At 40.8% G+C, this 23,418-nt stretch overlaps 2 protein-coding genes across 2 annotated transcripts; both read right to left on the bottom strand.

Moving 5' to 3' along the window:
- Nucleotides 1–121: 121 nt before the first annotated feature.
- On the bottom strand, nt 122–14,768 carry pkd1l2b (polycystic kidney disease 1 like 2b). Its single transcript, XM_077023297.1, has 33 exons — nt 14,453–14,768; nt 13,814–13,969; nt 13,533–13,721; nt 12,892–12,999; nt 11,191–11,598; nt 10,072–10,209; nt 9,842–9,987; nt 8,504–8,686; nt 8,257–8,397; nt 7,950–8,102; nt 7,740–7,864; nt 7,391–7,511; nt 7,047–7,178; nt 6,703–6,928; nt 6,429–6,619; nt 5,958–6,188; nt 5,732–5,833; nt 5,462–5,640; nt 5,104–5,250; nt 4,479–4,678; nt 4,105–4,343; nt 3,385–3,987; nt 3,201–3,306; nt 2,979–3,119; nt 2,713–2,898; nt 2,245–2,575; nt 1,847–1,980; nt 1,640–1,761; nt 1,383–1,543; nt 1,091–1,301; nt 870–971; nt 657–788; nt 122–439 (listed from the first exon to the last, which is right to left on the bottom strand). The coding sequence occupies exons 1-33, from the start codon at nt 14,766–14,768 to the stop codon at nt 359–361; spliced, it is 6,141 nt and encodes a 2,046-aa protein (XP_076879412.1). The 3' UTR covers nt 122–358.
- Nucleotides 14,769–15,899: 1,131 nt separating this feature from the next.
- LOC143528101 (tumor necrosis factor receptor superfamily member 14-like) lies at nt 15,900–22,575 on the bottom strand. The gene is made up of 9 exons (XM_077023615.1): nt 22,229–22,575; nt 20,921–21,010; nt 19,972–20,097; nt 19,737–19,892; nt 18,580–18,664; nt 18,299–18,462; nt 18,052–18,070; nt 17,336–17,373; nt 15,900–17,233 (listed from the first exon to the last, which is right to left on the bottom strand). Exons 1-9 carry the CDS (start codon nt 22,332–22,334, stop codon nt 17,121–17,123), a joined length of 897 nt encoding a protein of 298 aa, XP_076879730.1. The 5' UTR covers nt 22,335–22,575; the 3' UTR covers nt 15,900–17,120.
- Between the last annotated feature and the right edge of the window lie 843 nt (nt 22,576–23,418).

Below are 23,418 nucleotides of genomic sequence, written 5' to 3' on the forward strand. Positions count from 1 at the left end.
AAAATCTCATTATACTAAACATCTATTAAGATTTGCCCCAAAAGAACGTTTGTCTTGGCTATTGGTTGAAAATACATTTCCAAGAAATGCAAAAAAACACAAGTAAACCATGTAATTGAACTGTTTTCCTTCACACTTGTATTTTATTTGTAGAAATTAAAGACAGACGTTTCCCAGTAAAAATCTTGATGTTTTTTGGGAGTGTGAGAGGAGTGTTGCAGGAGAGTGCAGCTTAGTTCAGATTATCAGCATTGATTCCACTGATCCACTCTAGACCTACATACAAACTCATGTTTTAAACAGTTAAAATCTTAACCATGTACCATAAGGCCAAGTGTTTTATACTTGATGATTGTTATTATTTCTTCTGAGTCTTGATCCCAAAAAAGTTGGAGGTCTTTTTTAGCATCAAGTCCACCACTTCCTCCTCTTCAGAAGGCTGGTGATGAGAGAGATTTATCACTGTGACAGTAAGTTCTTAAAGCCTCTCTTGACAACACAAAGTTGACTGTAAAATTTAATACAAATCTAAATGGATCATGGTTTGTGATAATTTATTTAGAAGCATACTCGGAAAACAAAAAGCTACTTTTCCATGCATTTACACTCGGTGAAAAGTTCTGTTGGAAAACTAAATGCAGCAAATTTCATTGTACCTCATGGTTCTGTCGCTCCAGGCTGAAGGCTTTAAGGATGACCGAGATGAAGATGTTCAGCACAATAAAGGTCATGAAGGTGACAAAGGAGACAATGATGAAAGTGCCGAGCACTGGGCTCAAATCCAAAACCTGCAGAAAGTGACACAACAGCAAAGTTTATATGGAGTCGTTCAGCAGTGAGTTAGTTTAGAGTTGATAAGTGTCACCTACCTCATCGTAATTGAACATTCCAAGCTGTAAGCTGACCATGGCCATAATGGCATCTATAAGAGTCTTGTACGTATACAGCTTCCAACCAAAGAGTAAGTTACACTATAAGAAAAGCAGTGATTTAAAAGATGTCATAAATGCTAGTTCAGTTATAATAATCACAAAGTGAATGCACCATTAAATTGAGCTACGGCGATCAAACCCTCAGAATAGACCCTTACAGCAAGGGAATAGGCCAACAGTACAACTATTATGATCACAAATAAGTTGGCGATGTCATTCCACGCCCGCCACAGCGTCGAAGTGAACCACTTCAGCCTGGAGTTGAAGCGCAGAAGGTGGCACAACTTTATGGAGGCCAGCAGAACAAGGAACGCTACGATGTAGCCCAGGACGGCATCTGCTGAAGCAGTCTCGTAGAAGCTCGGGAACCTGGTGCAGAACATTACAGATGGATTGTCGCTTAGTTGTTGAAATGGTGTGTAGTGCATGTGAAACTTTTTGTCCACTCACTGGTCTTTGTGGCCCTGATAATACTTCAGTTCCTGTTCTCCCTGTACTGTCTTCTTGATGAACATGGATAAGGCGCTCCAACTTAAAAGAATGATGGTCAATTCTAGAAGATTCCCTTTGCTCTTGAAGTATTTCCATTTATGCTGCTTCAGTCTCTTGCACTGTTAAAATGCCAAAAGCTTGATTGTTTTTAGCCAATAATTGTCTAAGGCAAGCTATAATCTGATAACATAATGGAGCACCTGTAAAGGACCTACCTGCAAGAACATATAGTAGAGAATGAAAAGGAAATAAAACACCTCGAAGACCAGTACATAAGTGCTGTCTGTTGTCTGATAAATACGAACATTCTGCAGTTCACTGCGATACTGAAATGCACCTATGGAGAACAATGAGAATTCCCATCATCCTGTGACAAAGATTGTTGAATCATCTTTAAAACTACAGTGCAACATTTTCCTCACCTACTGCAGAGGTCTCCAACATCAGTGTCACAATACAGAACAGGTTAACGTTGGCGTTGTATACAGTGAACTCCACGAAGACTGCCCGTGTATAGACATCCAACCACATGGATTCAAACAGGTCCTGTAGCACACTAAAGAGAGAAGGTGGGCATGTTCAAACACCCCATGCATTGCAGCATTTGGAGTTTTTATTTATCACTCACCAGATAAAGATGCTTATGCATGTTGCAAAGCAGGACAAACACAATTTTGCCTCAGTTTCACTGGCTTAGAACATAACCCACAATTCCAAAATAAGTGCCCAATATCACTACAATTCCATAATAAATACACACACACAAGTATGAAATGTTCCTGTGTCAATATAGCAATTTCTATCTCACCAAAATAGTTACCTGCTTGCATTTTGCAGGTCGGAGCCTAGGTCAACCACAAAGCCTCCACCTCTGTACATGGCCACACTCCCCCAGACAGGATGAGCTCTGAGACTAGACTGGCTTTGGTACTGCCACGGTGTCAGCCGGCTCTCGGCCCCGCTGCTGTACGTAGAGCGGCTCCAGCCTGGGCCGTAGGAGCCCGTGTCCTCCGCCTCCCAAGAGTACGGAGCGTTGCAGTCGGGAACAGAGCTGCGCATGCAAGCGGCCGTCTGACAGGAGCCCTTCTGCACTCTGACCTGCCGCAGACGAGCGCTGCCCACCAGCTTCGACTTCCCGTCTGTGATGAACCCTGAGAAGGCAGAAACGGACCTCTTCAGGGATTCAACCCAGGCTCTGATAACAACCACAGAATCATCAGCTTCAGTGTTTCTATTCTATTTTCCTTCCACTGCATGTGATAGTCATGTGTCATGGTTGAAGAAGGACCTGGACGTTGTCCAAAGAGGTTGTCAAGGAGATTGAAGTTTGCCCATGTAAGGACATCTTTGATGCTCATGCTGTCCGAGATGCCACTGCTGAAGGTCTGCTCTATGTGCTGAGTGAGGAAGTAAGCGTTTGGATCACGCTGACCATACGCAGTGATGAGTAACGTACATAGAAACCCCACATATACTGCAAGGAAAACATGTATTTTTAGAATTTGCCCTTTTTATTATTTATTAGAAGAAACTATAATGATCATTTTGCCTTACTGAGAATCTCCTTGATTAATGCAAAAACTTTCTTTTCTTTGATCATGTTGTCCATCATCTTCTCAACATCAGAAGAGGGAGGGGGCTGGTAGAAGCTGCAGGTACTGTCCCTTCTCGAAATGCGCACATCATCGGGATCATCTAGACAGGAGCACGATATCCTTTTCTGCTATATGATTCATACACAACTGTCATGAGGCATTAAAGGAGCACTGGACCTACCTGAGTATGTAAGTGCTTTGTCTCTGGCCATGTTAATATAATCATCATCATCGTCATTATCAACAGCCTTCACCACTAAAGCAAAAAAGATTGCGAATCCAAGTACCTAGCAAAGGAACCTCACAGTTAAAAAAAGATCAACACATCTTCTGGAACTCATGGTGTTTTGCTAAACATCTCTTACTTTTATAGGCTGAGTGATGAGAAGACTCTCAAAGAAGGACACCATTGTAGAAATGAGCCAGCTAATGGAGCGATCTTTCCCATAGGTCAGCCCATACATCATGGTGAAGTATGCAGACACTCCGCTAGTGGCTGCAACAAGAATCCAGCCCACGATCACAAACCACCAGGGCAGGCCCCCCTGACAGCACTTCCTCCCGCCTCCTCCGCTGTCCTCGGCAGGGCCGGAGCCGCAGGACGACTGGTCCCTCGTGGAGCTGGAGGGGAGGTGGGGCTCTAGAAGTCCCTTCATACCCCGGACCTGCTGCACGGCCTGACCGTAGCCCTCTGGACTGGAGAATCGTGAAGGACCCAGCAGCCTCAGCTCCTTTTCCACATTCTGGAGCTGCTTGTAGAGGTAATGCTGGTAGACGCTGTACAATGAAAAGCGTTCGTTTTGGGCATCTCCAACCCAGAACCTGCCAGACGAGAAGTCCTGCTGTCGTATGATGTCATCCACCAGAGACAACAGGGTGCTGATGTCTGTTTTGCCTGATCCCAACACTTCCTTTGGAATAGGCGTCCTCGTTGCCTTAGCAAGTGAGCGAACTATTCTTTTTAAGTCCTGAGGAGCAATCATTTTGAATACACTGTATAATGCACAGTCAGACAGTACTCAGAAATCAATAGCAGAATTTCTTCCTAAGATTAAGCTATTGGTAATTATTACAAATGCACTCACTCTCACGATAAGCGCCACAGTAATGTCTGTCTGCGGACACCATTGCGGGAAGCTGTCGCAGGGACCTTTCTCCTGCGGTGGAGTCTCAGGCTTATGCTGCTCATCTGATTCTTCCTCCTGGATCTTCTTTCGAGGGCGGGTGAACCTGAAGATGCTGACGATGAGGAGGTTGATGGGGAACATGATGATGGAGCTCTGGATACCGATCATCACCTGCTGCCAGGTGAACTTGATGCTGCCTACAAATGGAGAAATAGAGACTTCAAATACATTTCTTCAACAACATTTCCACAATTATCTTGACGATGTTGCTAGACTAGAATTGGAAGTCTACTGCGTTAGTAGATATCAGTAGATTAGTATTATATTAGTACCCATCTCCATGGTCTGCTCGGAGGGGTTTGTAGGAATACCCCAGAACATGATACTGGTCAGCATGGTGCAGAGTAGCAGGGAGAAACAGCAGGAAACTCGCTGCACACAAGTGAAGTTGCTACTGGGGGGCCGACTAACTACAGAGTACCAGATGTGACCATCACACAGGTCTTTTGCTGTCTTCATGAAGAACAGGTTTCTGGAGAAATACAGAAGGTGTAATCACTGGTCAACAATCCAGAACAATCTTGCTTGTTATGTTTGTTTGAACACTGAATAAAATTTTTTTGTATATGTATAGTGCGGAATACTAGTTAAAGTGGATCCACTCTATGTTGGGATGTACCTGAGGCCAAATAGGAGCAAATTTCTTTGCTTTTAGAAGTATGTTTGTTCACACTTTAAGTGTAATAACCACCTAATTATTATATATAATAATGTAGAATGTAATAGCCCTGCTTATTTAAATATGATAGTAAATTTATTTAAAAAAAAAACATTCAACATAAAACAAATATTATAAAATTCACCTATTTTATTAGGGGAGCAAAAATGTTCCAATTTTTTTGCAGAGTTTCTCATCTAAACCCTTTTAAGTCTTTCTCTGTTGCCTGGGTTACTCACCTAAACCCTTTTAAGTCCTTCTCTGTTGCCACAGGGAACACTTTATCCAGTGTGCACTCTCCTATATCGATGGCCAGCCATGAACTACACAAGAAGTGCCACTTCTGTCCAGTCTCCAGGTCCTGCACCATCACCTTGTTAATGTACCTGATAAATGTACAGAATCTACTGAACATAAGATTTCATACAGTGTACAATCCTGGGCTAAAAGAGCCAAGCCCAAAACTAAATGTAGTACAAAATACATACAGATTTGTACTGTATTAAAAAAGCGCATTTGGAATTTACTGTCTGAAACTTAGACCTATGCATTGTTCACAGTGCCAGGCTGAACACAGTACCAGACAGGACACAGTACCAAGCAGGATGTTTCCCAGAGTTGTCATGCCACAGCCTGATGCTCTGAAGCTCTCCGAGAGAGAACGGAGTGGTGAGGAGGAACATGTCCACAGCACCCCTCTCAAAGAGCAGCTTGTCTGGGTCCGTCAAATGATGGGGTTCAGTCTCCCAGACTGAGCCTGTAAGTGTCACCGTGACCTGCAGTTGTAAAGAGCACAGCAGAAGTGCCATGACAATACAATCACAGAGCTCTCCTTAGCAAGAGCGTTCTGGGCTGGGTATTACTCACCTGAGATGATGTAGAGGCCCCATGACGATGCCCAGTGCTGACAGTCAAAAGGTAGCGATATTCAGAGAGCGGATCGTTATCCTCCAGTACCATGATCTTTACCTTTTAAATATATGAACAAAATGTATATAATATTTCACTTTTTTGTGCTAACTTTGTTCCACTTCTTGCTTCACAGATCCAGTCTAAAGATATTATTACATTCAGGCACTTGAATTCGACTCGCCTTTATTTTGTCCTGAAGGTCCTTCCAGCGTGCCCATATCACTACTAAAATGTAGACCAGGAATACGGCACCGACGAAACACACCACCACAGGGTTGTTGAAGAACGTGGCGAAGAGCTCGGCTGTGCGGGACACGTCCACCTTGTTGGGCATCACAAAGAAAGAGCTCCCAAAAAATGTCAGATGTGTGCAGAGGCACTGAGTGACCGACGCCGAGGTGCGAGGACCCACCTGCAAACACACATTCCCGTAACCCACCTTAAGATTAAACAGCATTGTGAGGACTTGACCTCAACCACTTCTAACAAAGAATATTAATTGACAGTTGATAATAAGCTAATTTACAATCACAGTTGAAGGAACTCTCATACAGCCTTATTAAATTCCAAAATGAGGGTACTTAAATTAGTGGTCTTAAATGAGGGTACTTAAATGTGCATTCTTAAATGAGGGCACTTAAATGTCACTCACCCTACAGCCATAGTCACTCCAGTTGGTCTTAGTTTCATCCCAGTACAAGCAATGGGCAGCAATTGATGTGACAAACACTGAAGCATTTGAGGAGTTCACACCTGCTCCTACAACTGGTCTCACTAGAAGATAGTAAACCCCTTCTTCTAGTGCAATATCCCTGGGGCCCAGAACCCATGTGTACCTCTCCTCTGCATGAAAATACATGTATAAATACATACCTGTTTTAGATTTTTATCATCGCTAGGGTCTTCTATGTTATCAGAAGGGTTACCTGTTGACTTCCCTGCTTGAGGAAGCTGCAGTTTAGCTTTGTAATTGGTGTCGTTTGGGTACATTTGAAAGCCCAATAGTAACTGCAAAGATATATTGCTTGAGGGGTCCAGCTTCAAAACTAGAGATGTATTGCCAGTAGTCATGTTGATAGCCAGTGTACTGTAGTTTCTTAGGTCCAGATGTGTACTATTTAAATGTACAGCTACCACCAATGGTAAGAGAATCTATGAACAGAACAGACATGATGTTCTTAGCCCAGCTATGCTAAAACACATAAACCATGACAAATATTAATTAATGTCCAGAACATGACATTAAAGTGGTTTCCACAACGCCTTATACCTCTATCTCTTCATTCAGGTTCGACACTGGGATAACTGAGCCGTTGACTCTGGTGATGGACAGAGATCCCACTGTGCCGTTTATGGGCAAACCTTTGTTTGTTGAGAAAGGGTTTTGCTCAAAACTCAGCATCTGTAACCAAATAAAATGAGCAGGACTCACCTCAGAATTTTAAGGGATAGTATCAGGAACAGCATTTGAGAGCCATTGAGTTTTCTTTGCTTGATGAATGCACTTACTGAAGATGCCATTTTATACATGTGGAAACAGCTTTAAAGAACACAGGATATATAAATGGAGAGTAAATGAGGTGGCCATTGTAGGATATGTAAAGCATGGCTTACTCGCACATCCACGACCTTCTCTGAAGGTAGGACATTGGAGATCAACGGTGGCAGTGTGAAGGCAGCTAGGCTTCTGTTCCCAAAACTGAAGGTCTGATTGGGAAGCTCACCTGGTGAAAGCCTGCAAGAGGAAACGGAACACACACCTCAAAGAAACACCTCAAAACCACGCCACACTTGCTGTTTGATCTGACGTGATACATATGTTGATATTCTGCAGGACAAGGCGACGGAAAGTTGTGCAGTATCCAAGGAAGTATTCAAATAAATACTTTTGTTTGTGTAAGAACAAAATCCATAATAGATGCTCAAACTTTGCAGTCTTTTATTTCTCATGTTATGTTCCTACCTGTTTACATACAGACTAATTGGGGGAAAACTGAAAAATATTGGCTCCTGGTCTGGTTCTTTATTGGTCAGCAGGGAACTCTGTACATTGTCAAGTATGCTGAATACCAGACTGGTGATACCATCCTGAAAGATAATACATAAAGATTAGAAAGGGTCTCTACGTTTGGGGGATTAAGGGAGTCAGTGTTGACACCTCGGAGCAAAGCACCTGCTCAGTATTGGTTGAAGCTTGGAGAATGTTGCTGGTTGCCTGGACGATAGTTGCGGCTGTCTGTATTATCTGTACAGTAGCATTTTCCCCGTCGGATAACATGGAGATTTGGGATTTACTAATGCTCATTAGAACACAACATGCCTGGACCTGTTGAGAAGAAGCCATGATGCTGTCAGATGTACCGAGGTAACCGTTACTGGGTGTCAGATATACTGAGGTAACCGTTACTGGCTGTCAGATGTACCGAGGTAACCATTACTGGGTGCATATTGTTTTTTTTTTTTTTGCGTTGCCTCGGTACCTGAGCATTGTAGGTCAATTCATCTCCCGCTGTGACGAGGCTCAAGACAGTGCTAGCAGTCATCTGAACCTCTGTCAGAAATGTGAGAGGCTCTCCGTAGGTCAAAGCTGCACACATATCTGCTAACAACACCTCCCGTAGCTACAAAAGGACACAAATATCCTCCCAAGGTAAGGAGTTAACAACACAATCTTCTAAAATAAAAGTCCCACATATCAATCCCTGTTATTCTAAATGCAGGAGTTACCTTCCTCCTAGCACTCTTCATCAGATCATCATTCAAATCTCTGTTCAGACTGTTGGAAACGGAGAGGAACAATGGCGCTAGTGCAGTGGCTGAGAACTGCCCGTTGTGTTGCAGCTGTGTCACGTAATTTAACACGACAGACTGCAGATCCTGCACAGTGGAGTCACAGCTGATGTCTATAACCTGTAACATAAGTGTGTAAAGTGAGCACATCTTGCATTTCAAAAGAATAATACACACTTGCAAAGGCCATTATCAGTGTTGCCATAGTTACTTTGAAACAGTAATCCGACTACTGACTACTGACTACTTCTTTAAAAAGTAATTCAGTTAAGTTACTGACTACTTGCTTTTAAAAGTAACTAAGTTAGATTACTTTTAGTTACTTTCAGCAGAGGCTGATCCCCCGCCCCTATAACATGAAAATGACTACCAGTTCTGCCAATACTCACTTTATTGACATGTATTTTAACCGGAACATCAAAAATGACACTGGCATTTGTAAACTTTTTCTTGAAATAGGCTTACATGTTTTTTAAATAAATAAATAAGACAGTCTCTGTTCAACTCCGCCCACTTACAGGGTTGCCAACTCTCACGCATTGAGACACACGCATTTGACTGTCTTCACACGCTTACACGCCACACTTCCGATATCTCACGCCGAAAAAAAATCTAGTTTATTTAACTCTGATCCACATCTATGATTCAATGAGTTACTAGTTCGATCTGGCGCCAAACACCGGCGATCGATCGATCGCGATATAATACTGAATTTAGTCCATTTTACACCCCGCCCAGTAACAATTTACGTTCGCCGCCAAGCCCCGGTTTTTTATTTCAGGTTTGACGTTGTGTTTTTGAAAGTAGACAGCACTCTGTCGCCAGGACAGAGTGTACAACGGACCTTAATGTTGTCTTCCTTAGCCGAAATAAAATCAAAATAATGCCTGTATTTCCAGCTGCTAAAGGCGAACCTCTCCTTACGTCTGACTTTGGCGCCGCAGAGCAGAGATGACGTAACCGCGTAAGAAACGTGTAGCCAAAAAATAAGAATGAATAAATATAACCTACGTTCCCCCGAAATGCAGAAATAGTAACGCACGATGCTTTAGATAAGTAACTTTAATCTGACTACTAGTTTTTAAATAGTAGTTGCGTTAGACTACTCGTTACTGAAAAAAGTAGTCCGACTACAGTAACGCGTTACTAAGTAACGCGTTACCGGCATCACTGGCCATTATACATTTATATGTAATTAGGTTTAAAGGTAATCTCTGTAAGTCCATATAAAATCTTTTTATAACAAAATAATTATTATTTATACTACTAACTAACCTGAGTAAATAGTGCAGTGCTGATTGCCTGACCATCCACATTCTTAACTGTGACTTTTAGCCCAAGACTGTAATGATTGCTTTTATTACCAAGAGGGAGAAACAGGAACTTCATCCCAAGATCACTGCCACAAAGCACAAAATCACCTGCAGAGAGGGATGGTCTGACAATGATTAATTCTTACAATCATAATAACTGGTCTCTAAGGCTGTAGGAATGTTCACTCTCACCTTCAAAGGTGGCTAGGCAGAACAAGCAGGAGCCAGAACAGCAGAAAGGCTTGACTGTAGTGCAGGTGATTTGGAAGGGAGTCAGGACATCCCCCATGGGAGGGTCAATGGCACAGCTGAGTTGTGCTGTAGTGGTGTCTGGTATTGGGATGACGAGATGAGCAGTGGATACATATTTGGTAGTGGGAGAGGTATGACCATGGTGGGCTCCACTTCCATTTTCAGGAGTCCTGGGTGCAGGGGTCTTTGGTGAATGGTCAGTAGAGGGGGTGTGGTCATTTTCATGATCTCTACCATGATTAATATCGTTTGGTGTTGTCCTGGGTGCAGGGTTCCTTGGTGAATGGATGTCAGTAGAGGGGGTGTGGTCATGTTCATGATCCCTACCATGATTAATATTATTTGGAGTTGTCCTGGGTGCAGGGGTCCTTGGTGAATGGTCACTAGAGGGGGTGTGGTCATGTTCATGATCCCTACTATGATTAGTATCACTTGGTGTTGTCCTGGGTGCAGGGGTCCTTGGTGAATGGATGTCAGTAGAGGGGGTGTGGTCATGTTCATGATCCCTACCATGATTAATATCGTTTGGAGTTGTCCTGGGTGCAGGGGTCCTTGGTGAATGGTCACTAGAGGGGGTGTGGTCATGTTCATGATCCCTACCATGATTAGTATGACTTGGAGTTGTCCTGGGTGCAGGGGTCCTTGGTGAATGGATGTCAGTAGAGGGGGTGTGGTCATGTTCATGATCCCTACCATGATTAATATCGTTTGGAGTTGTCCTGGGTGCAGGGGTCCTTGGTGAATGGTCACTAGAGGGGGTGTGGTCATGTTCATGATCCCTACCATGATTAGTATGACTTGGAGTTGTCCTGGGTGCAGGGGTCCTTGGTGAATGGATGTCAGTAGAGGGGGTGTGGTCATGTTCATGATCCCTACCATGATTAATATCGCTTGGTGTTGTCTTGGGTGCAGGGGTCCTTGGTGAATGGATGTCAGTAGAGGGGGTGTGGTCATGTTCAGAATCCCTACCATGATTAATATCGTTTGGAGTTGTCCTGGGTGCAGGGGTCTTTGGTGAATGGTCAGTAGAGGGGGTGTGGTCATGTTCATGATCTCTACCATGATTAGTATCGCTTGGTGTTGTCTTGGGTGCAGGGGTCTTTGGTGAATGGTCAGTAGAGGGGGTGTGGTCATTTTCATGATCTCTACCATGATTAGTATCGCTTGGTGTTGTCTTGGGTGCAGGGGTCCTTGGTGAATGGATGTCAGTAGAGGGGGTGTGGTCATGTTCAGAATCCCTACCATGATTAATATCGTTTGGTGTTGTCCTGGGTGCAGGGGTCCTTGGTGAATTGGTGTCAATGGGAGAAATTTGGTTTTCATGGAGCTGCCTTTCAAGATAAGCAGAGCCTGGTGTTTCCCCGGGGTCTTGGATCTTTGGGGAACTGGTGTCAGAAGCAGAACTACGATCATGGTGGGTCCATGAAGAATTATCATCAGTGGTAGAACTATTACCATGGCCAGTCACTGTAATTTAGAAGGGAAGACAGAGATAAATTAAGTGGTCTGCCAAGGATGCTGAGTCCTGAGTTACATATAATTTAGGATTAGGGTTCTCCTTTAGTTTTTTTGTTCACTTCTATGCCTTGGATTAGCTATTTCGTCCTCTGGTCTAATATATTCAGATGATACTGGTGACAGTTCAGTAGTTTCTTTCACATTTTGTGTTGTTAAAGCCGATATTAACATCAGCCACTTTGAAATATCCATTTGATGTATTAGAAGAAAGACAATCTGTTTGTGTATTTGGCAACCTATGGGCAGGTCTTAGGGCCATATTTTGTAACATCCTAAATCATATGTTATTACATATCACTGTAATTAATATGTGTGCTCAGAAATGCACACATATCTTAATTATGAATCTTATTGTGAAAACATTTTAAAATAAATTTTTTAAATCACTTTAATAACTTCAGTCACTTTGCACCCGTTGCCATATATTTAACCACACCCATTAGCCCCAACCACGCCCATTAGCCACAACCACGCCCATTAGCCCTAACCATGCCCATTAGCCACAACCACGCCCATTAGCCCAACCACGCCCATTAGCCCCAACCATGCCCATTAGCCCCAACCATGCCCATTAGCCCCAACCACGCCCATTAGCCACAACCACGCCCATTAGCCCCAACCACGCCCATTAGCCCAACCATGAAGAAAGAAGAAAAATAATTTGCTGGGATGCTATGCTTAGCACGTAGCAACAGGTTTTGCACATGCATGAACAGTAATGTGTCACTACATCTAAAGTTATTTCTTACATTACATCAGAGGTGTAGAGGTTCAGGATCAAAAGGCATATGTTCCTCCATTGACATTGTATCAGGTCATTGATTTCTCTGTTAATTCTTTCTGCAGTCTTAGCAATCCCATGGAACAAAAAATGTCAAAATGTATGTATGCAAAAGTATGCTCAAGGAAGTGCTCATGTGGGGAACATTTTCAGAGGAAATGCTCCTGTGGGGAATTGTTTGAGGAAATGCCCCAGGGGGGACTCTTATTTTCTGAACCTGAAATGTCCATTTCGGCCAAGGAGTGAGGGTTTGCTGTGAACCAAGATTCCAAGTCTTTGTTTTGTACAATATCTTTCACAATCATCATTAAAGTTTTCTCATGGAAACCTCACCTCAGCCTTAATAACCATGGTAGATACTGACAAAATGTTAAATACAAGTTAACTCACTATTTGTTGTCTAAATGATGTCCAATGACATAACCTAAATAAGCTGAATTAAGACAAAATAGAAGTCTAACCGTTTGTGCAGTGATACTTTATTGACAGGTAACTTCCCAGTACTGGACAAGGCTCTCCAAATGATGTATTTGTTGCCACCTCACAAACTCCAAGCCCACCACAGAAGGCTGTGAATAAAATAAACATTCTCATCTCAAAATATTAGAATTAGAGGCAATTATTAGAGCAGATATAGATGTTCTTCTGTCACAATGTAAAATAGGCAACGGTTATGCTTTTGGTGACCTTTAAAAAATGTGAATTATATTACATTTCTTTATAGGATTATAACCACAATAGATTCTACAGAATACAATATAGCACGAAACTCCAGTTGCTCAAACAAAGGCATTATGTAAAGCCAAATAGCATAGGTAAATATTTACATTATGTGTGCAACTCATCTACCCCCTAAAGCATTGGACTACAAAAGGATTAATGTGTTGACAGGGTAGCAGATTTATTTGCTTATCATTTTTGTGGAAAGACAGCTTATCTGATGAATACTGATAAAGCATCTTCATCTTATGTATTTCAGCTATGTTTATTTTGAACTCACTACTGGTTGTGACCAGGTCCATTCAACAGAAAATGAATGCATTTCTTTTGAGTATAATGTCATAACCGCAAATGGCTGACTGTCGCAGTATATTTTTCCTACCTGATATCAAATCCCCCACGTCCACCCAGGTGCACTCCTCCTTGAAGGGTGTGGGAGAGACAGATTCATTGACCTGGCAGTAATAAGGTGTCTTCCTGCCATAGAAGCTATGATCAATCTGTATCACATAACCGTAGTCACACTGCAGTGTGACATTGTAATCCGGACAGACTAGGGAGTGTCCCAGCTCTAAAAAAAAGTGCAAAATACATGTTTTGTAATTCCACAACCATAAATCTGTATGCTATAACCTATGAAAAGTTAAGAAGAATAGAACCGACCAAACTGGCAGATGAAGTAGAATTCCTGGCTGCAGTTGGTGGTCGTCACCCACTGAAATCCAGACGCTGAAATGTAGCCACAGTCTGTATCTGGTACTGGATCACCCAGCCAGTTAGAGTAACTCACATTGGAGCCATCCAACCAGGACAAGGGAGCTGCAAACAGAATAGTGAAAATAATAAATATTCCAGCTAAGCCTATGTCTTGGTAAATCCATTCTGATTATGTACACACACCTGAACTCTCTGAATAACGTGTATAATGTACTTTGTGATACTTATCCACTCTCCACATAGTTGGAGTTCATCATTTTGCCTTCAAAGCATATTCAGTGTTTTTGCATTTTTTATTTTAAACAAATTTAATTTTCTTATCTAATGTGTGATATATTTTCATATTTTCTATGTTAATTCCATAAATGTATTATATCATATTTGTTATTATTTTTGCTCAGGCACCACATAAATAGTGAGTCAGATATCAGAAAGTTCTGTCCTAATACAATATTAATAATAAAAGGATACTGTGGCAAAAGTGTAGATAAGCATTTCTGGAGCATGATTAATTTCACTTTTTTGATCCGGCGTCAAACCTCGGACTCACTTTCCTCCACCTCTGTGACCAGAACAGTAACTTACCCTCCATAAAATCCAGGGAAAGGTTGAAGAAAGCAGGCGCCAGTCCCAGCCACCAGTTCTGCTCGGGCTGCAGGTGCCTCTGCAGGAACTGCTGGGTCTCGTCGTTCTGGACGAAGGCCAGGTGTCCACCGCCACGTTCACACCAGCTCTGAGAACTGAGGAAACTCTGCTGCAGGTGCACAAACTCGTAGCAGGAACCCTCGAAGGCCTGCTGGTGCTCAGGGCAGGACAGACCCTCTGGGTCTTCTTCACCGCACACGGCAGTGGCACTGAGGACCAACCCAAACAGCAGTGTGGAGAGGCTGAGTCTGAACATCTTCACTACCACTCATCCACACACTACTGCAGGCAGTTGTTTCTCCCCATTTATACAGCACCAGTCATCCCTCAAATGACTAATCCCTCCCGGTGCGCTATTAATGGTCTGCTCTCCTGTTTAAACAAGATCTTAATGGAGGCTCATTGTGTGTCAGTAAAGGACAGGGAGATTTTTTATCAGAAGGAAAACGGTATCTTTTAACAACTTTTCCCTGTTTAATATTAATGCTAGTGTTAGATTTTTATTGTTTACATAATTTTCTCACTAATGAACAGATCAGAACTTATAAACTACCTGTATAACCTACAGCAAGATATCCAAATGTTAAATAGTTTGTAAGACAAATGTTTGAAACAACATAAATATTGTTTTAGTGGTGTTGTTTTTCTGGCAGACTGCATGCTTGGCTAGTATTGTATTTATTCATTCATTAATTTATTATTATTAATTAATTCAGAACTTTCATTCTAGTTACCTTATACTTAGCCTGATTGTGTGATTTGTTTGTGACTTGTGTATTCGTCTGTATAATTTGTTTTTGTGTAATTTGTGTGTTAATGGGCTGCCCAATGGAGGATGGGTTCCCTTTTGAGTCTTGGTCCTCCCAAGGTTTCTTCCTATTCCCCACCATCATAGGGAGTTTTCAGCAAAGTTATCAGCAAAAAAGTTTATTTAACTATAATTAAAAGCCATGGAGAATAAATGAGTTTTTAAAGAAGATTTTTAAAGAAGGTTTTGTTAGAGGGGGGGACCAGTAGGCGCTGATTTGATGATCTCAGTGATCTGGCGGGAGAGTATATATGAAGGAGCTCTGTCAAATATTGAGGAGCTAAGCCATTAAGAGCTTTAAAAACAAACAGTAAAATTTTAAAATCTATTCTAAAAGCAACAGGGAGCCAATGAAGTGAAGCTAAGACCGTTCAGTCAGACAGCTATTTGTTGTGAAGTAGTTACCAATTCAAGCATTTTCAAGTACTTTAGCCTAATTCCAGCACTTTTCAAATCTGAAACAAAAAGCAACATTAAAATTCATCAGGTAAATGTTTTTGAGGGGTTCTTGTTTGTTGTATTCCTATAAACTTGTTCAGCTGTTTGTTGTATTTCCATTGTTTGTGGAGATGAATGATGAGTAAGTTAAAAATTATTTGCACTGATTTAATGATTGTGTTTTCTTCTCTACACCACAATTTCACCACTAATTATACATATTTTCAGAATAGTTTTACCAGTACCAGCTATTCAAAACATATAATTTGGTGCATTTTACAATGGAATAAAGTTGAGTAGAATTAAGTTCAAGTTATCGTTTGTGTGGCCCTCTGACACAATTCAGGTTTCTCATGTGGCCCCTGGTAAAAATTAATTGCCCACCCCTGCTCTAGTGGTATTCCCTTCCGTGCCTGAAGTTGGCTGATTCTTCTCCGTTTTACTGTGTGACAGATTGTGGGCTTTTCTTATGTAGTCTTTTCAGTCCTGCCCACATCATTACCCACAGAACAATGTGTTTATTTTCTCTCTGCAAGGTTCATCCAACACCAGGAATGCTAATGCTATACAAGTCAGGTAATGTTGCTGGCCCAGCTCCAGAAGGACACAAAGAGAATGTGTGAATCACCCAAGAACACAGCAGAACTTCCACCAGAACTGGTCCTAAATGCAGGCCCAGGACAGTAAGCTAACCTGTGGAATGTAATAACGATTTGCTGATTCTCATATCAATGTACATAAGAGAACCACATTTTCCCCCTTTTCCAAAATATAAAAAATATTTAAATTAGCTCCCCCAAGTGGATCTGATTCAAGATTCAAAGCTTGTCATATGTACAGTAGAAAACGGGTTTCTCTGTACAATGAAATTCTTTTTTTGCTGTCTACACAGGATGTAACAAAGTACAAAGTTACAAAAAGAAAAGAAAATAAATACTACTACTAATTATATATATACACCCCGAAATAAAATTTTTTACAATGTGCAGTTAGTTAGGCAGGTATAAACAAAATGTCCAACAAAGTGTAAACATACATGTGCAGTTGTATGTTTACCTGTAAACAGTCATGTGCAATTTAGTGCAAATATTGTGTGCAGGAGTCTATGATTAATCGGATCAGCTGTTTAAGAGTCTGATAGCTGTTGGAAAGAAAGAAGTCTTTAATCTAGTTGTCCTGCACTTCACACTTCTGTATCTCCGGCCTGTAGGTAGAAGTGTGAATAGTCCATGTTGGGGATGGGTGTGGTCTTTGATGATGGAGGCAGCTCTCCTGCGAACTCTTTGATGGTAGATGCTCTGGAGAGAGGGCTGTGCCATCCTGGTGATTTTTGTAGCAGTTTTTATCACTATCTCCAGGCGTTTACGGTCCTTCGCAATCGAACTGCCGTACCACACGATTCTTGTTATTAGTAAATGCAGGAGTCTTTCCTTCTTTATGTGTCTGGTGCTCACTGCCCCTCCTTGTTTTCCTCTCTAAAGGGAAGCAATAAAACAAACATTGATGGCTATAACATGAGCAAACATCCATTATGTCTTCATCAGTAAAACAGAATAAAACAGAAATGTTGCTCTTACGGGGCATTAACTGTAATATTGGTTTCTTCCACAGGAGTCTGTAAAACCACCATCAACAGGACACATATAAACACATTATTAAATGCATCAAAAGGGGGTAATTGCCAAGAAATGTTTTGCCTGTCATGTTTTGCATTTCATTTATTCTCTTCTTGCAGTTGGTAAAACAGTGAGAATATTGTTCATTGTTGATAAGAGGTGTCTGGCCGCAGTCCTGGAGATCAACCATCCTGTGGTTTACTTCTACACACTTGGATCCGATATTAGATGCTTCTGGAGGCCATGATGAATTGGTCCAGGTTAGGAAAGGAACAAATCTTAGAAGGATGGTAGATCTTCAGAACTGCAGTTCTGTAGACAATCTAGTTATCGAGTGTTGGACTTGATATAATCTACAATGAAGCCTGAAATCAAGTTATTTCAGTGTGGGGATTTAAAAAACAAAACAAAAAATCCTTCCCTAACCAAACAAATGTCTTTATTACAAATCACTTCACAGTTTACTAAAGGTACTGGATCTACAACAGTTACGTCACAAAATGGCACTTATAATTTGTGTTTGCAACTAATGTTTACATTGTAATCCTACAATTTTATAATCTTGTTTAATGAAATTAACACCCCATCCATATCTATTGTTACCACTGAAAAATGAAAATATGAGCAAGATTAACTAAACCAATCACTTCATTACTGATATGTTGGTACCCACTTACTTTGCTTCTGTCCATTTCTCTGCAAAACAACACATGCCCATATAGTTAAAACATTTGTCATAACTTACACATCTGCTGTGCTAGGCACAAAATAAGTGGATTCTGTTTATACTTCTCATTAAAATGCAAAGTGCGACCAGATAAGATCTGATTTCCTCTTACAATTATAAATGAAATGTGATCCAATTATCAAAAAACACACATTAATTCATGGTGTTAACAGCCTCTCAATAGTGAAAGAACCCACCTTTATGCAGTTGATATTTAGCCTTCTGGAATACCACAAAACACAATAAAAATGCTGCTACCACACAAAAAGCTGTGAGCCCATGTCTGTATCTTATGGGTTTGCATTTAACATCTTGTACAGAACTGCCTTCTTCAGACACATCTTCATTCCTGGATGAACAGCTACAAAAACATTTAAACTGTTTAATGACTGTAAATATATCAAAACATCTTTCAGAAAAATGAACAATAAACATACAAATGAAATGGCACGACTTCCATGATCAAAGCTTCACTCACTCTGTCCATTTAGTGCAGTTGACACCCAGTGTAGAATAAAATCCATGTGGACAGACTTCACACACTGTATCTGAGATTGTTGTGCCTGTAAAAATTACATCAGGAATATTTAGTCTTTGCATCCAAAGAAACGTTTGAAATTAGAAAGAAATTCGAGACATTTTACATTTATGACATTAAGAGGACGCTTTTGTCCAAAGCAACACGGAATTGCGACAAAGTACAATTTGATTAAGGGCCTTGCTAAGAGGCTGGTTGTAGGGCACTCTACACCATTAACATTTTCTCCAAATGTTAACAGTGTCCAATTCTACACATGAGGTAACCAAGTCTTCCCCTTTATAATGACACCACCAGGCCCGGAGGGTAAAGCTAACACATTTTATTCAGCTGACACACCACTGGATGGCTCAACACGCTTGGAGAAGGACACCAACCACCTGCTTCCCCTACACTGGCAATCAGACGTCCTTATTGGTCAGAACCATGTTGAAGGATGGAGAAGATTACACTCACAACTCTCCTGACCAGAGATCGGCCTGACGTACCTGATCATAGGGCTAGTACCATGAATTTGGCGGTCTATTTAAATGTTGTCACGGTACGGCGGGCCCCCTACTGGTCACCTCCATCTACAGTGGCAGCTGTCCTGTAGTTGTGGTGTTGTGTTTGTCCCTCAGGTGGGCGGAGCCCGCGATCCGTCTCACCTGAGGGTCGTTTGTTTGTATATATATGTCTTGTCTTTGTACCAGTTGACCGCTGGACATTATATACTTCATTTGGATCTAAGTCACGGGTTTTTGGTTTGCGCACTTTTCTATTAACATAACATACATTTTCCCTGAGACTTGGCATGATCGCTTCCTTTTTGTTTCGCTCACCCTGCCCGTCACAAATGTATTTATTATTAATTGTTCTAAATGGTCAACAAAGCTCTATGCACATGTAGTTATGCTCAGAATCATAATAATAATAGTTTTATTTATAAGTGCCTTTCAAGACACTTGAAACAAGGACTCTTTACAAATAAAGGAAATAACCTAGTTAAATAACAGCAACCATTACAATAAAAATAAAAAGATTTTAATTAAATAATTTGGTTAAATGTTAAAAAATAAGAAAGAAAAAGAAAGAAAGGTTGAGACATTACTACCCACCTTGAACTTTAACTTCTTGCCCTGGTTGACATTTTTTGTGTTTCAGGGCAAATGTACATTCATCAACTGTGTAATCCCTACAGTAGAAACCATTCAGGACTCCACAGACTGTATTTTGTATAGTTGAGCAGACTTTTGAAACAGAAAGTCCTTGTCCTACAGCAAGACATTTGCAAATATTAAATATACAAAATGCACAGTATAATAGAAAACAAGCAAAAGATAAAGATCGTACCATGATCACAGATTTTACATGGAAGGCATTTCTGAAGACTGTTGGCTTTATTCATGTAGGTGGCAGGACTGCAGGGAATACAAGTGGTGTCTGAATCACCTTTGCAGTCTTTCAAAACCATCGACCCTAAACGACACAAGTGTTGTGAGACTGAGGTCAAAACTACGGACAACAAATTTTCATTTCTTAAAATGTATTAATGGTTTGATTTAATTTATAGAGCTACTTGTGGAATTTATGCTACACATTTGTGACATTTTCATTAAAATTATTTCTCTATAATAGCTCTGAAATGTAACATCTGACGTGTTTTTAACTTAATTTCATGACATCTGCAGCTCAACAGATTATAATAATTTAATGTTTTAGCTACTTTTACTTTTTATACACATCAGATAAGCTTAGTCCTTAATATCTACTGTAGGTCTGAATTTAATTTGTCTTTATTTCCTTTTCGATTTAGTAATTCTGTGAGATTAATCCAGAATTCATTTGGCAATTTGTAATGTCGTAAATGTAATGTCATAAATAACAACAATTCACAATTATCTACAAATTGCCTTGATCATCACAAGCCTTTTGACTGCACTGTTTCATGAATATGTAATATAATATATGAATTCATTTATTGGCACTTGTAAGATTTATTTACAATTAACAATTATTTAATAACCTATTAAGTAATAAGTAAAAATATGCAGAAGTTAACAGACTCTAAAAGCATGATTTAAAAAAATGTCCAACACCACAATCTACTTGAAAGGCCATAAACCACTCTCCATGTGGCCAATAATAATAATAATAATAATAATAATAATAATAATAATAATAATAATAAATAATAATAATAAATCAATAAATTGTGAGAATATTCATTTGGGGTGGGTCCCTATCATGTCTAACATGTCTATATGATTCAGTCGATTAGTAATGCAGCCGTGTACCATACCTATATTACACATATGACAACATTCTCCGGATGCTGACACATATTCACTCTCACCACATTTGTGTCCATGTGCGAGTACAGCATAAACACCTGTATGGAGACAAAAAGGGTTCCCAAAGTAAATAAATACTGTACATGTAATGATCAGTATATGATAGCTACATTCTGGAAACCTTTTTATCCATTAGACCACATTTTGTGTCAAATTCAAATTATACAGACGAATACACAAATCACACAATCAGACTAAGTATAAGGTAACTAGAATGAAAATTTTGGGTGTTGATATTGTCAGTGTAAATGTCTTGTGATGAACGCCAGGTTTTCATTCCGTGTCGGAGCAATGATACTGTATTGTAGGCTCCGACTGCAGTGTTACTCCCCAGCTGAACTACGGTAGAATGAAGATATGTGATGTGGTAAACATGTAACAGACTAATCAAAGGCCAAAGTAAACAGATAAGTCTTTAGTCGAGATTTAAACATTGAGACCGTGTCTGAGTCCCGAATAGAGACAGGAAGATTATTCCACAGTTGTGGAGCTTTATAAGAAAAAGAGGTTGTGCGGATGCTAGCTCTTATCAGAGGCTCACTATCTGCACTGAAGGGACTGTGACTACTGGCCGGGGAACAAGAACCTTAACTACAACTGCAGAACCACCCTGCGCACCACGGACTTGTGCCAACGGGTATACAAATAAATTTGACTTTGATTTTGTGTCCACACCCATACCCACTGACACTCCATACTTTCCCCCGGGTTTTCCCTTCACAAAGTCCACCGTATATAAATATATAAATTGTATAGATCGATCTCAGGCTACGAGGAACTTTCATAAGTGTGCATTAGCAGGGTTGCCAACTCTTACTCATTGAGCAGAGACACGCGCATTTGACCGTCTTCACACGACGAAAAAAAAATCTAGCTTATTTACCTCTGATCCATATCTATGATTCAGTGAGTTACTAGTTCGCTCTGGCGCCAACCACCGGTGATCGATAGATCGCGATATAATGCCTAATTTGTGTCCATTTTACATCCCGCCCCCCGGTAGCAATTTACGTTCGCCGCCCCCCCCCCGTTCAAATCTCACTCCAAGTTGGCAACCCTGGTTTAACGTTTTTGATGTTAACAGAAGGCGCATTTGTATGAATATTACAACTGTAGTGTTAAAAACATGAAGTGTTAATTAAAACATAAAGACTCTCATCAAACAAAATGGGTTTGGTGAATCCACTGAACACGTCGATGGTGTGAGTCAAATGTCAGTGTTAGTCAGATGTTCTAACAGGTCACTCCGTTCTTACCTATGACATGTAAAAGTCTCACAATTTCTGACGCAGTCCCTGTATATATCTGAAAATCGTGAGGTTTCGGTTTCCGGCTGTTCCTGTTGACCTGAGTTCCGTGCATGGTGCTCTGTTAGTCAGCCCAAAAAGTTGGAAGAAGGTCTCGGATACTATGCGTGTGTCGACCGAAACGGCTGATGACCATGTATAACTATTTTCGATATTAATAAAAAACAGAATGCCGATTCTAGTCTATTTTACCTACAAATTGATATGCTATAATTTTAGAAACACAAAACACAGCGGTGCGTCGTTGAATCCCGAACTCCAGTAAAACCGCACTGACGGGTACTGTCTTGTGGTAACGTGACGTTGGAGCGAAATGAAAGTGTGCCACGTCCAGAGTTGCCAGGTTCGCGGTTTTCACGCCAAATTTGGGCTGCGGGTAAAAATTCGAGGATTCTGGGGTCGCGGGTGCGGTTTTTTGGGCTACTTTTGAGTTGGGCTACCGCGGGAGTTACAAGTCAACACTAAGAATCGATCGCGATATAATACTTAATTTGTCTCCATTTTACACACTCGCCACCCCCCGTCAACAATTTTGGACTTTGGGCTAGTTTAGGCCAGGTTTAGGCTTCCAAATGGCGGGTTTTACACTAACTTTGTGCGGGATACTTTTGTAGGACCTGGCAACCCTGGCCACGTCTGTGTTGAAGCGACTTCACTTCGGAGCACCGCCCGGTAATCGCGTTAAGCTTTTTTAGCTTGGACCAACAGGCAGGGGCGGACTGGGGAGGAAAAAGTTGCCCGGGAGCAGAGGCGGACGAAGTACTCAATTTCATTACTTGAGTCAAAGTACAGATACCACTGGTCAAATGCTACTCCCGATACAAGTGAAAGTTGCATGTTCAAAATTACTTACTTAAGTGAAAGTACTGAAGTACTTGCTTTTAAAAATACTTAAGTATTAAAGTACACCTTCCGTCACATTTGTAAAAAAGTTATAGTTTAAAAGTATTATACATCCTACCAAATCCACTTTGGGCATAATATTCATACAGTCTTTGATAATAATCCATAAGGCATATTCCAATGATGTACATCATTCAGGTAGTGGTAGCAGAAAAGTTTAACCTACACTTTAGTTTAAGGAACAAAAACATTTTCTAAAACCACAATTCACTGATTAGCCTAGCCTAACCTGTTTA

The sequence above is a fragment of the Brachyhypopomus gauderio genome, chromosome 12, assembly GCF_052324685.1.
Source record: "Brachyhypopomus gauderio isolate BG-103 chromosome 12, BGAUD_0.2, whole genome shotgun sequence".
Lineage (NCBI taxonomy): Eukaryota > Metazoa > Chordata > Actinopteri > Gymnotiformes > Hypopomidae > Brachyhypopomus > Brachyhypopomus gauderio.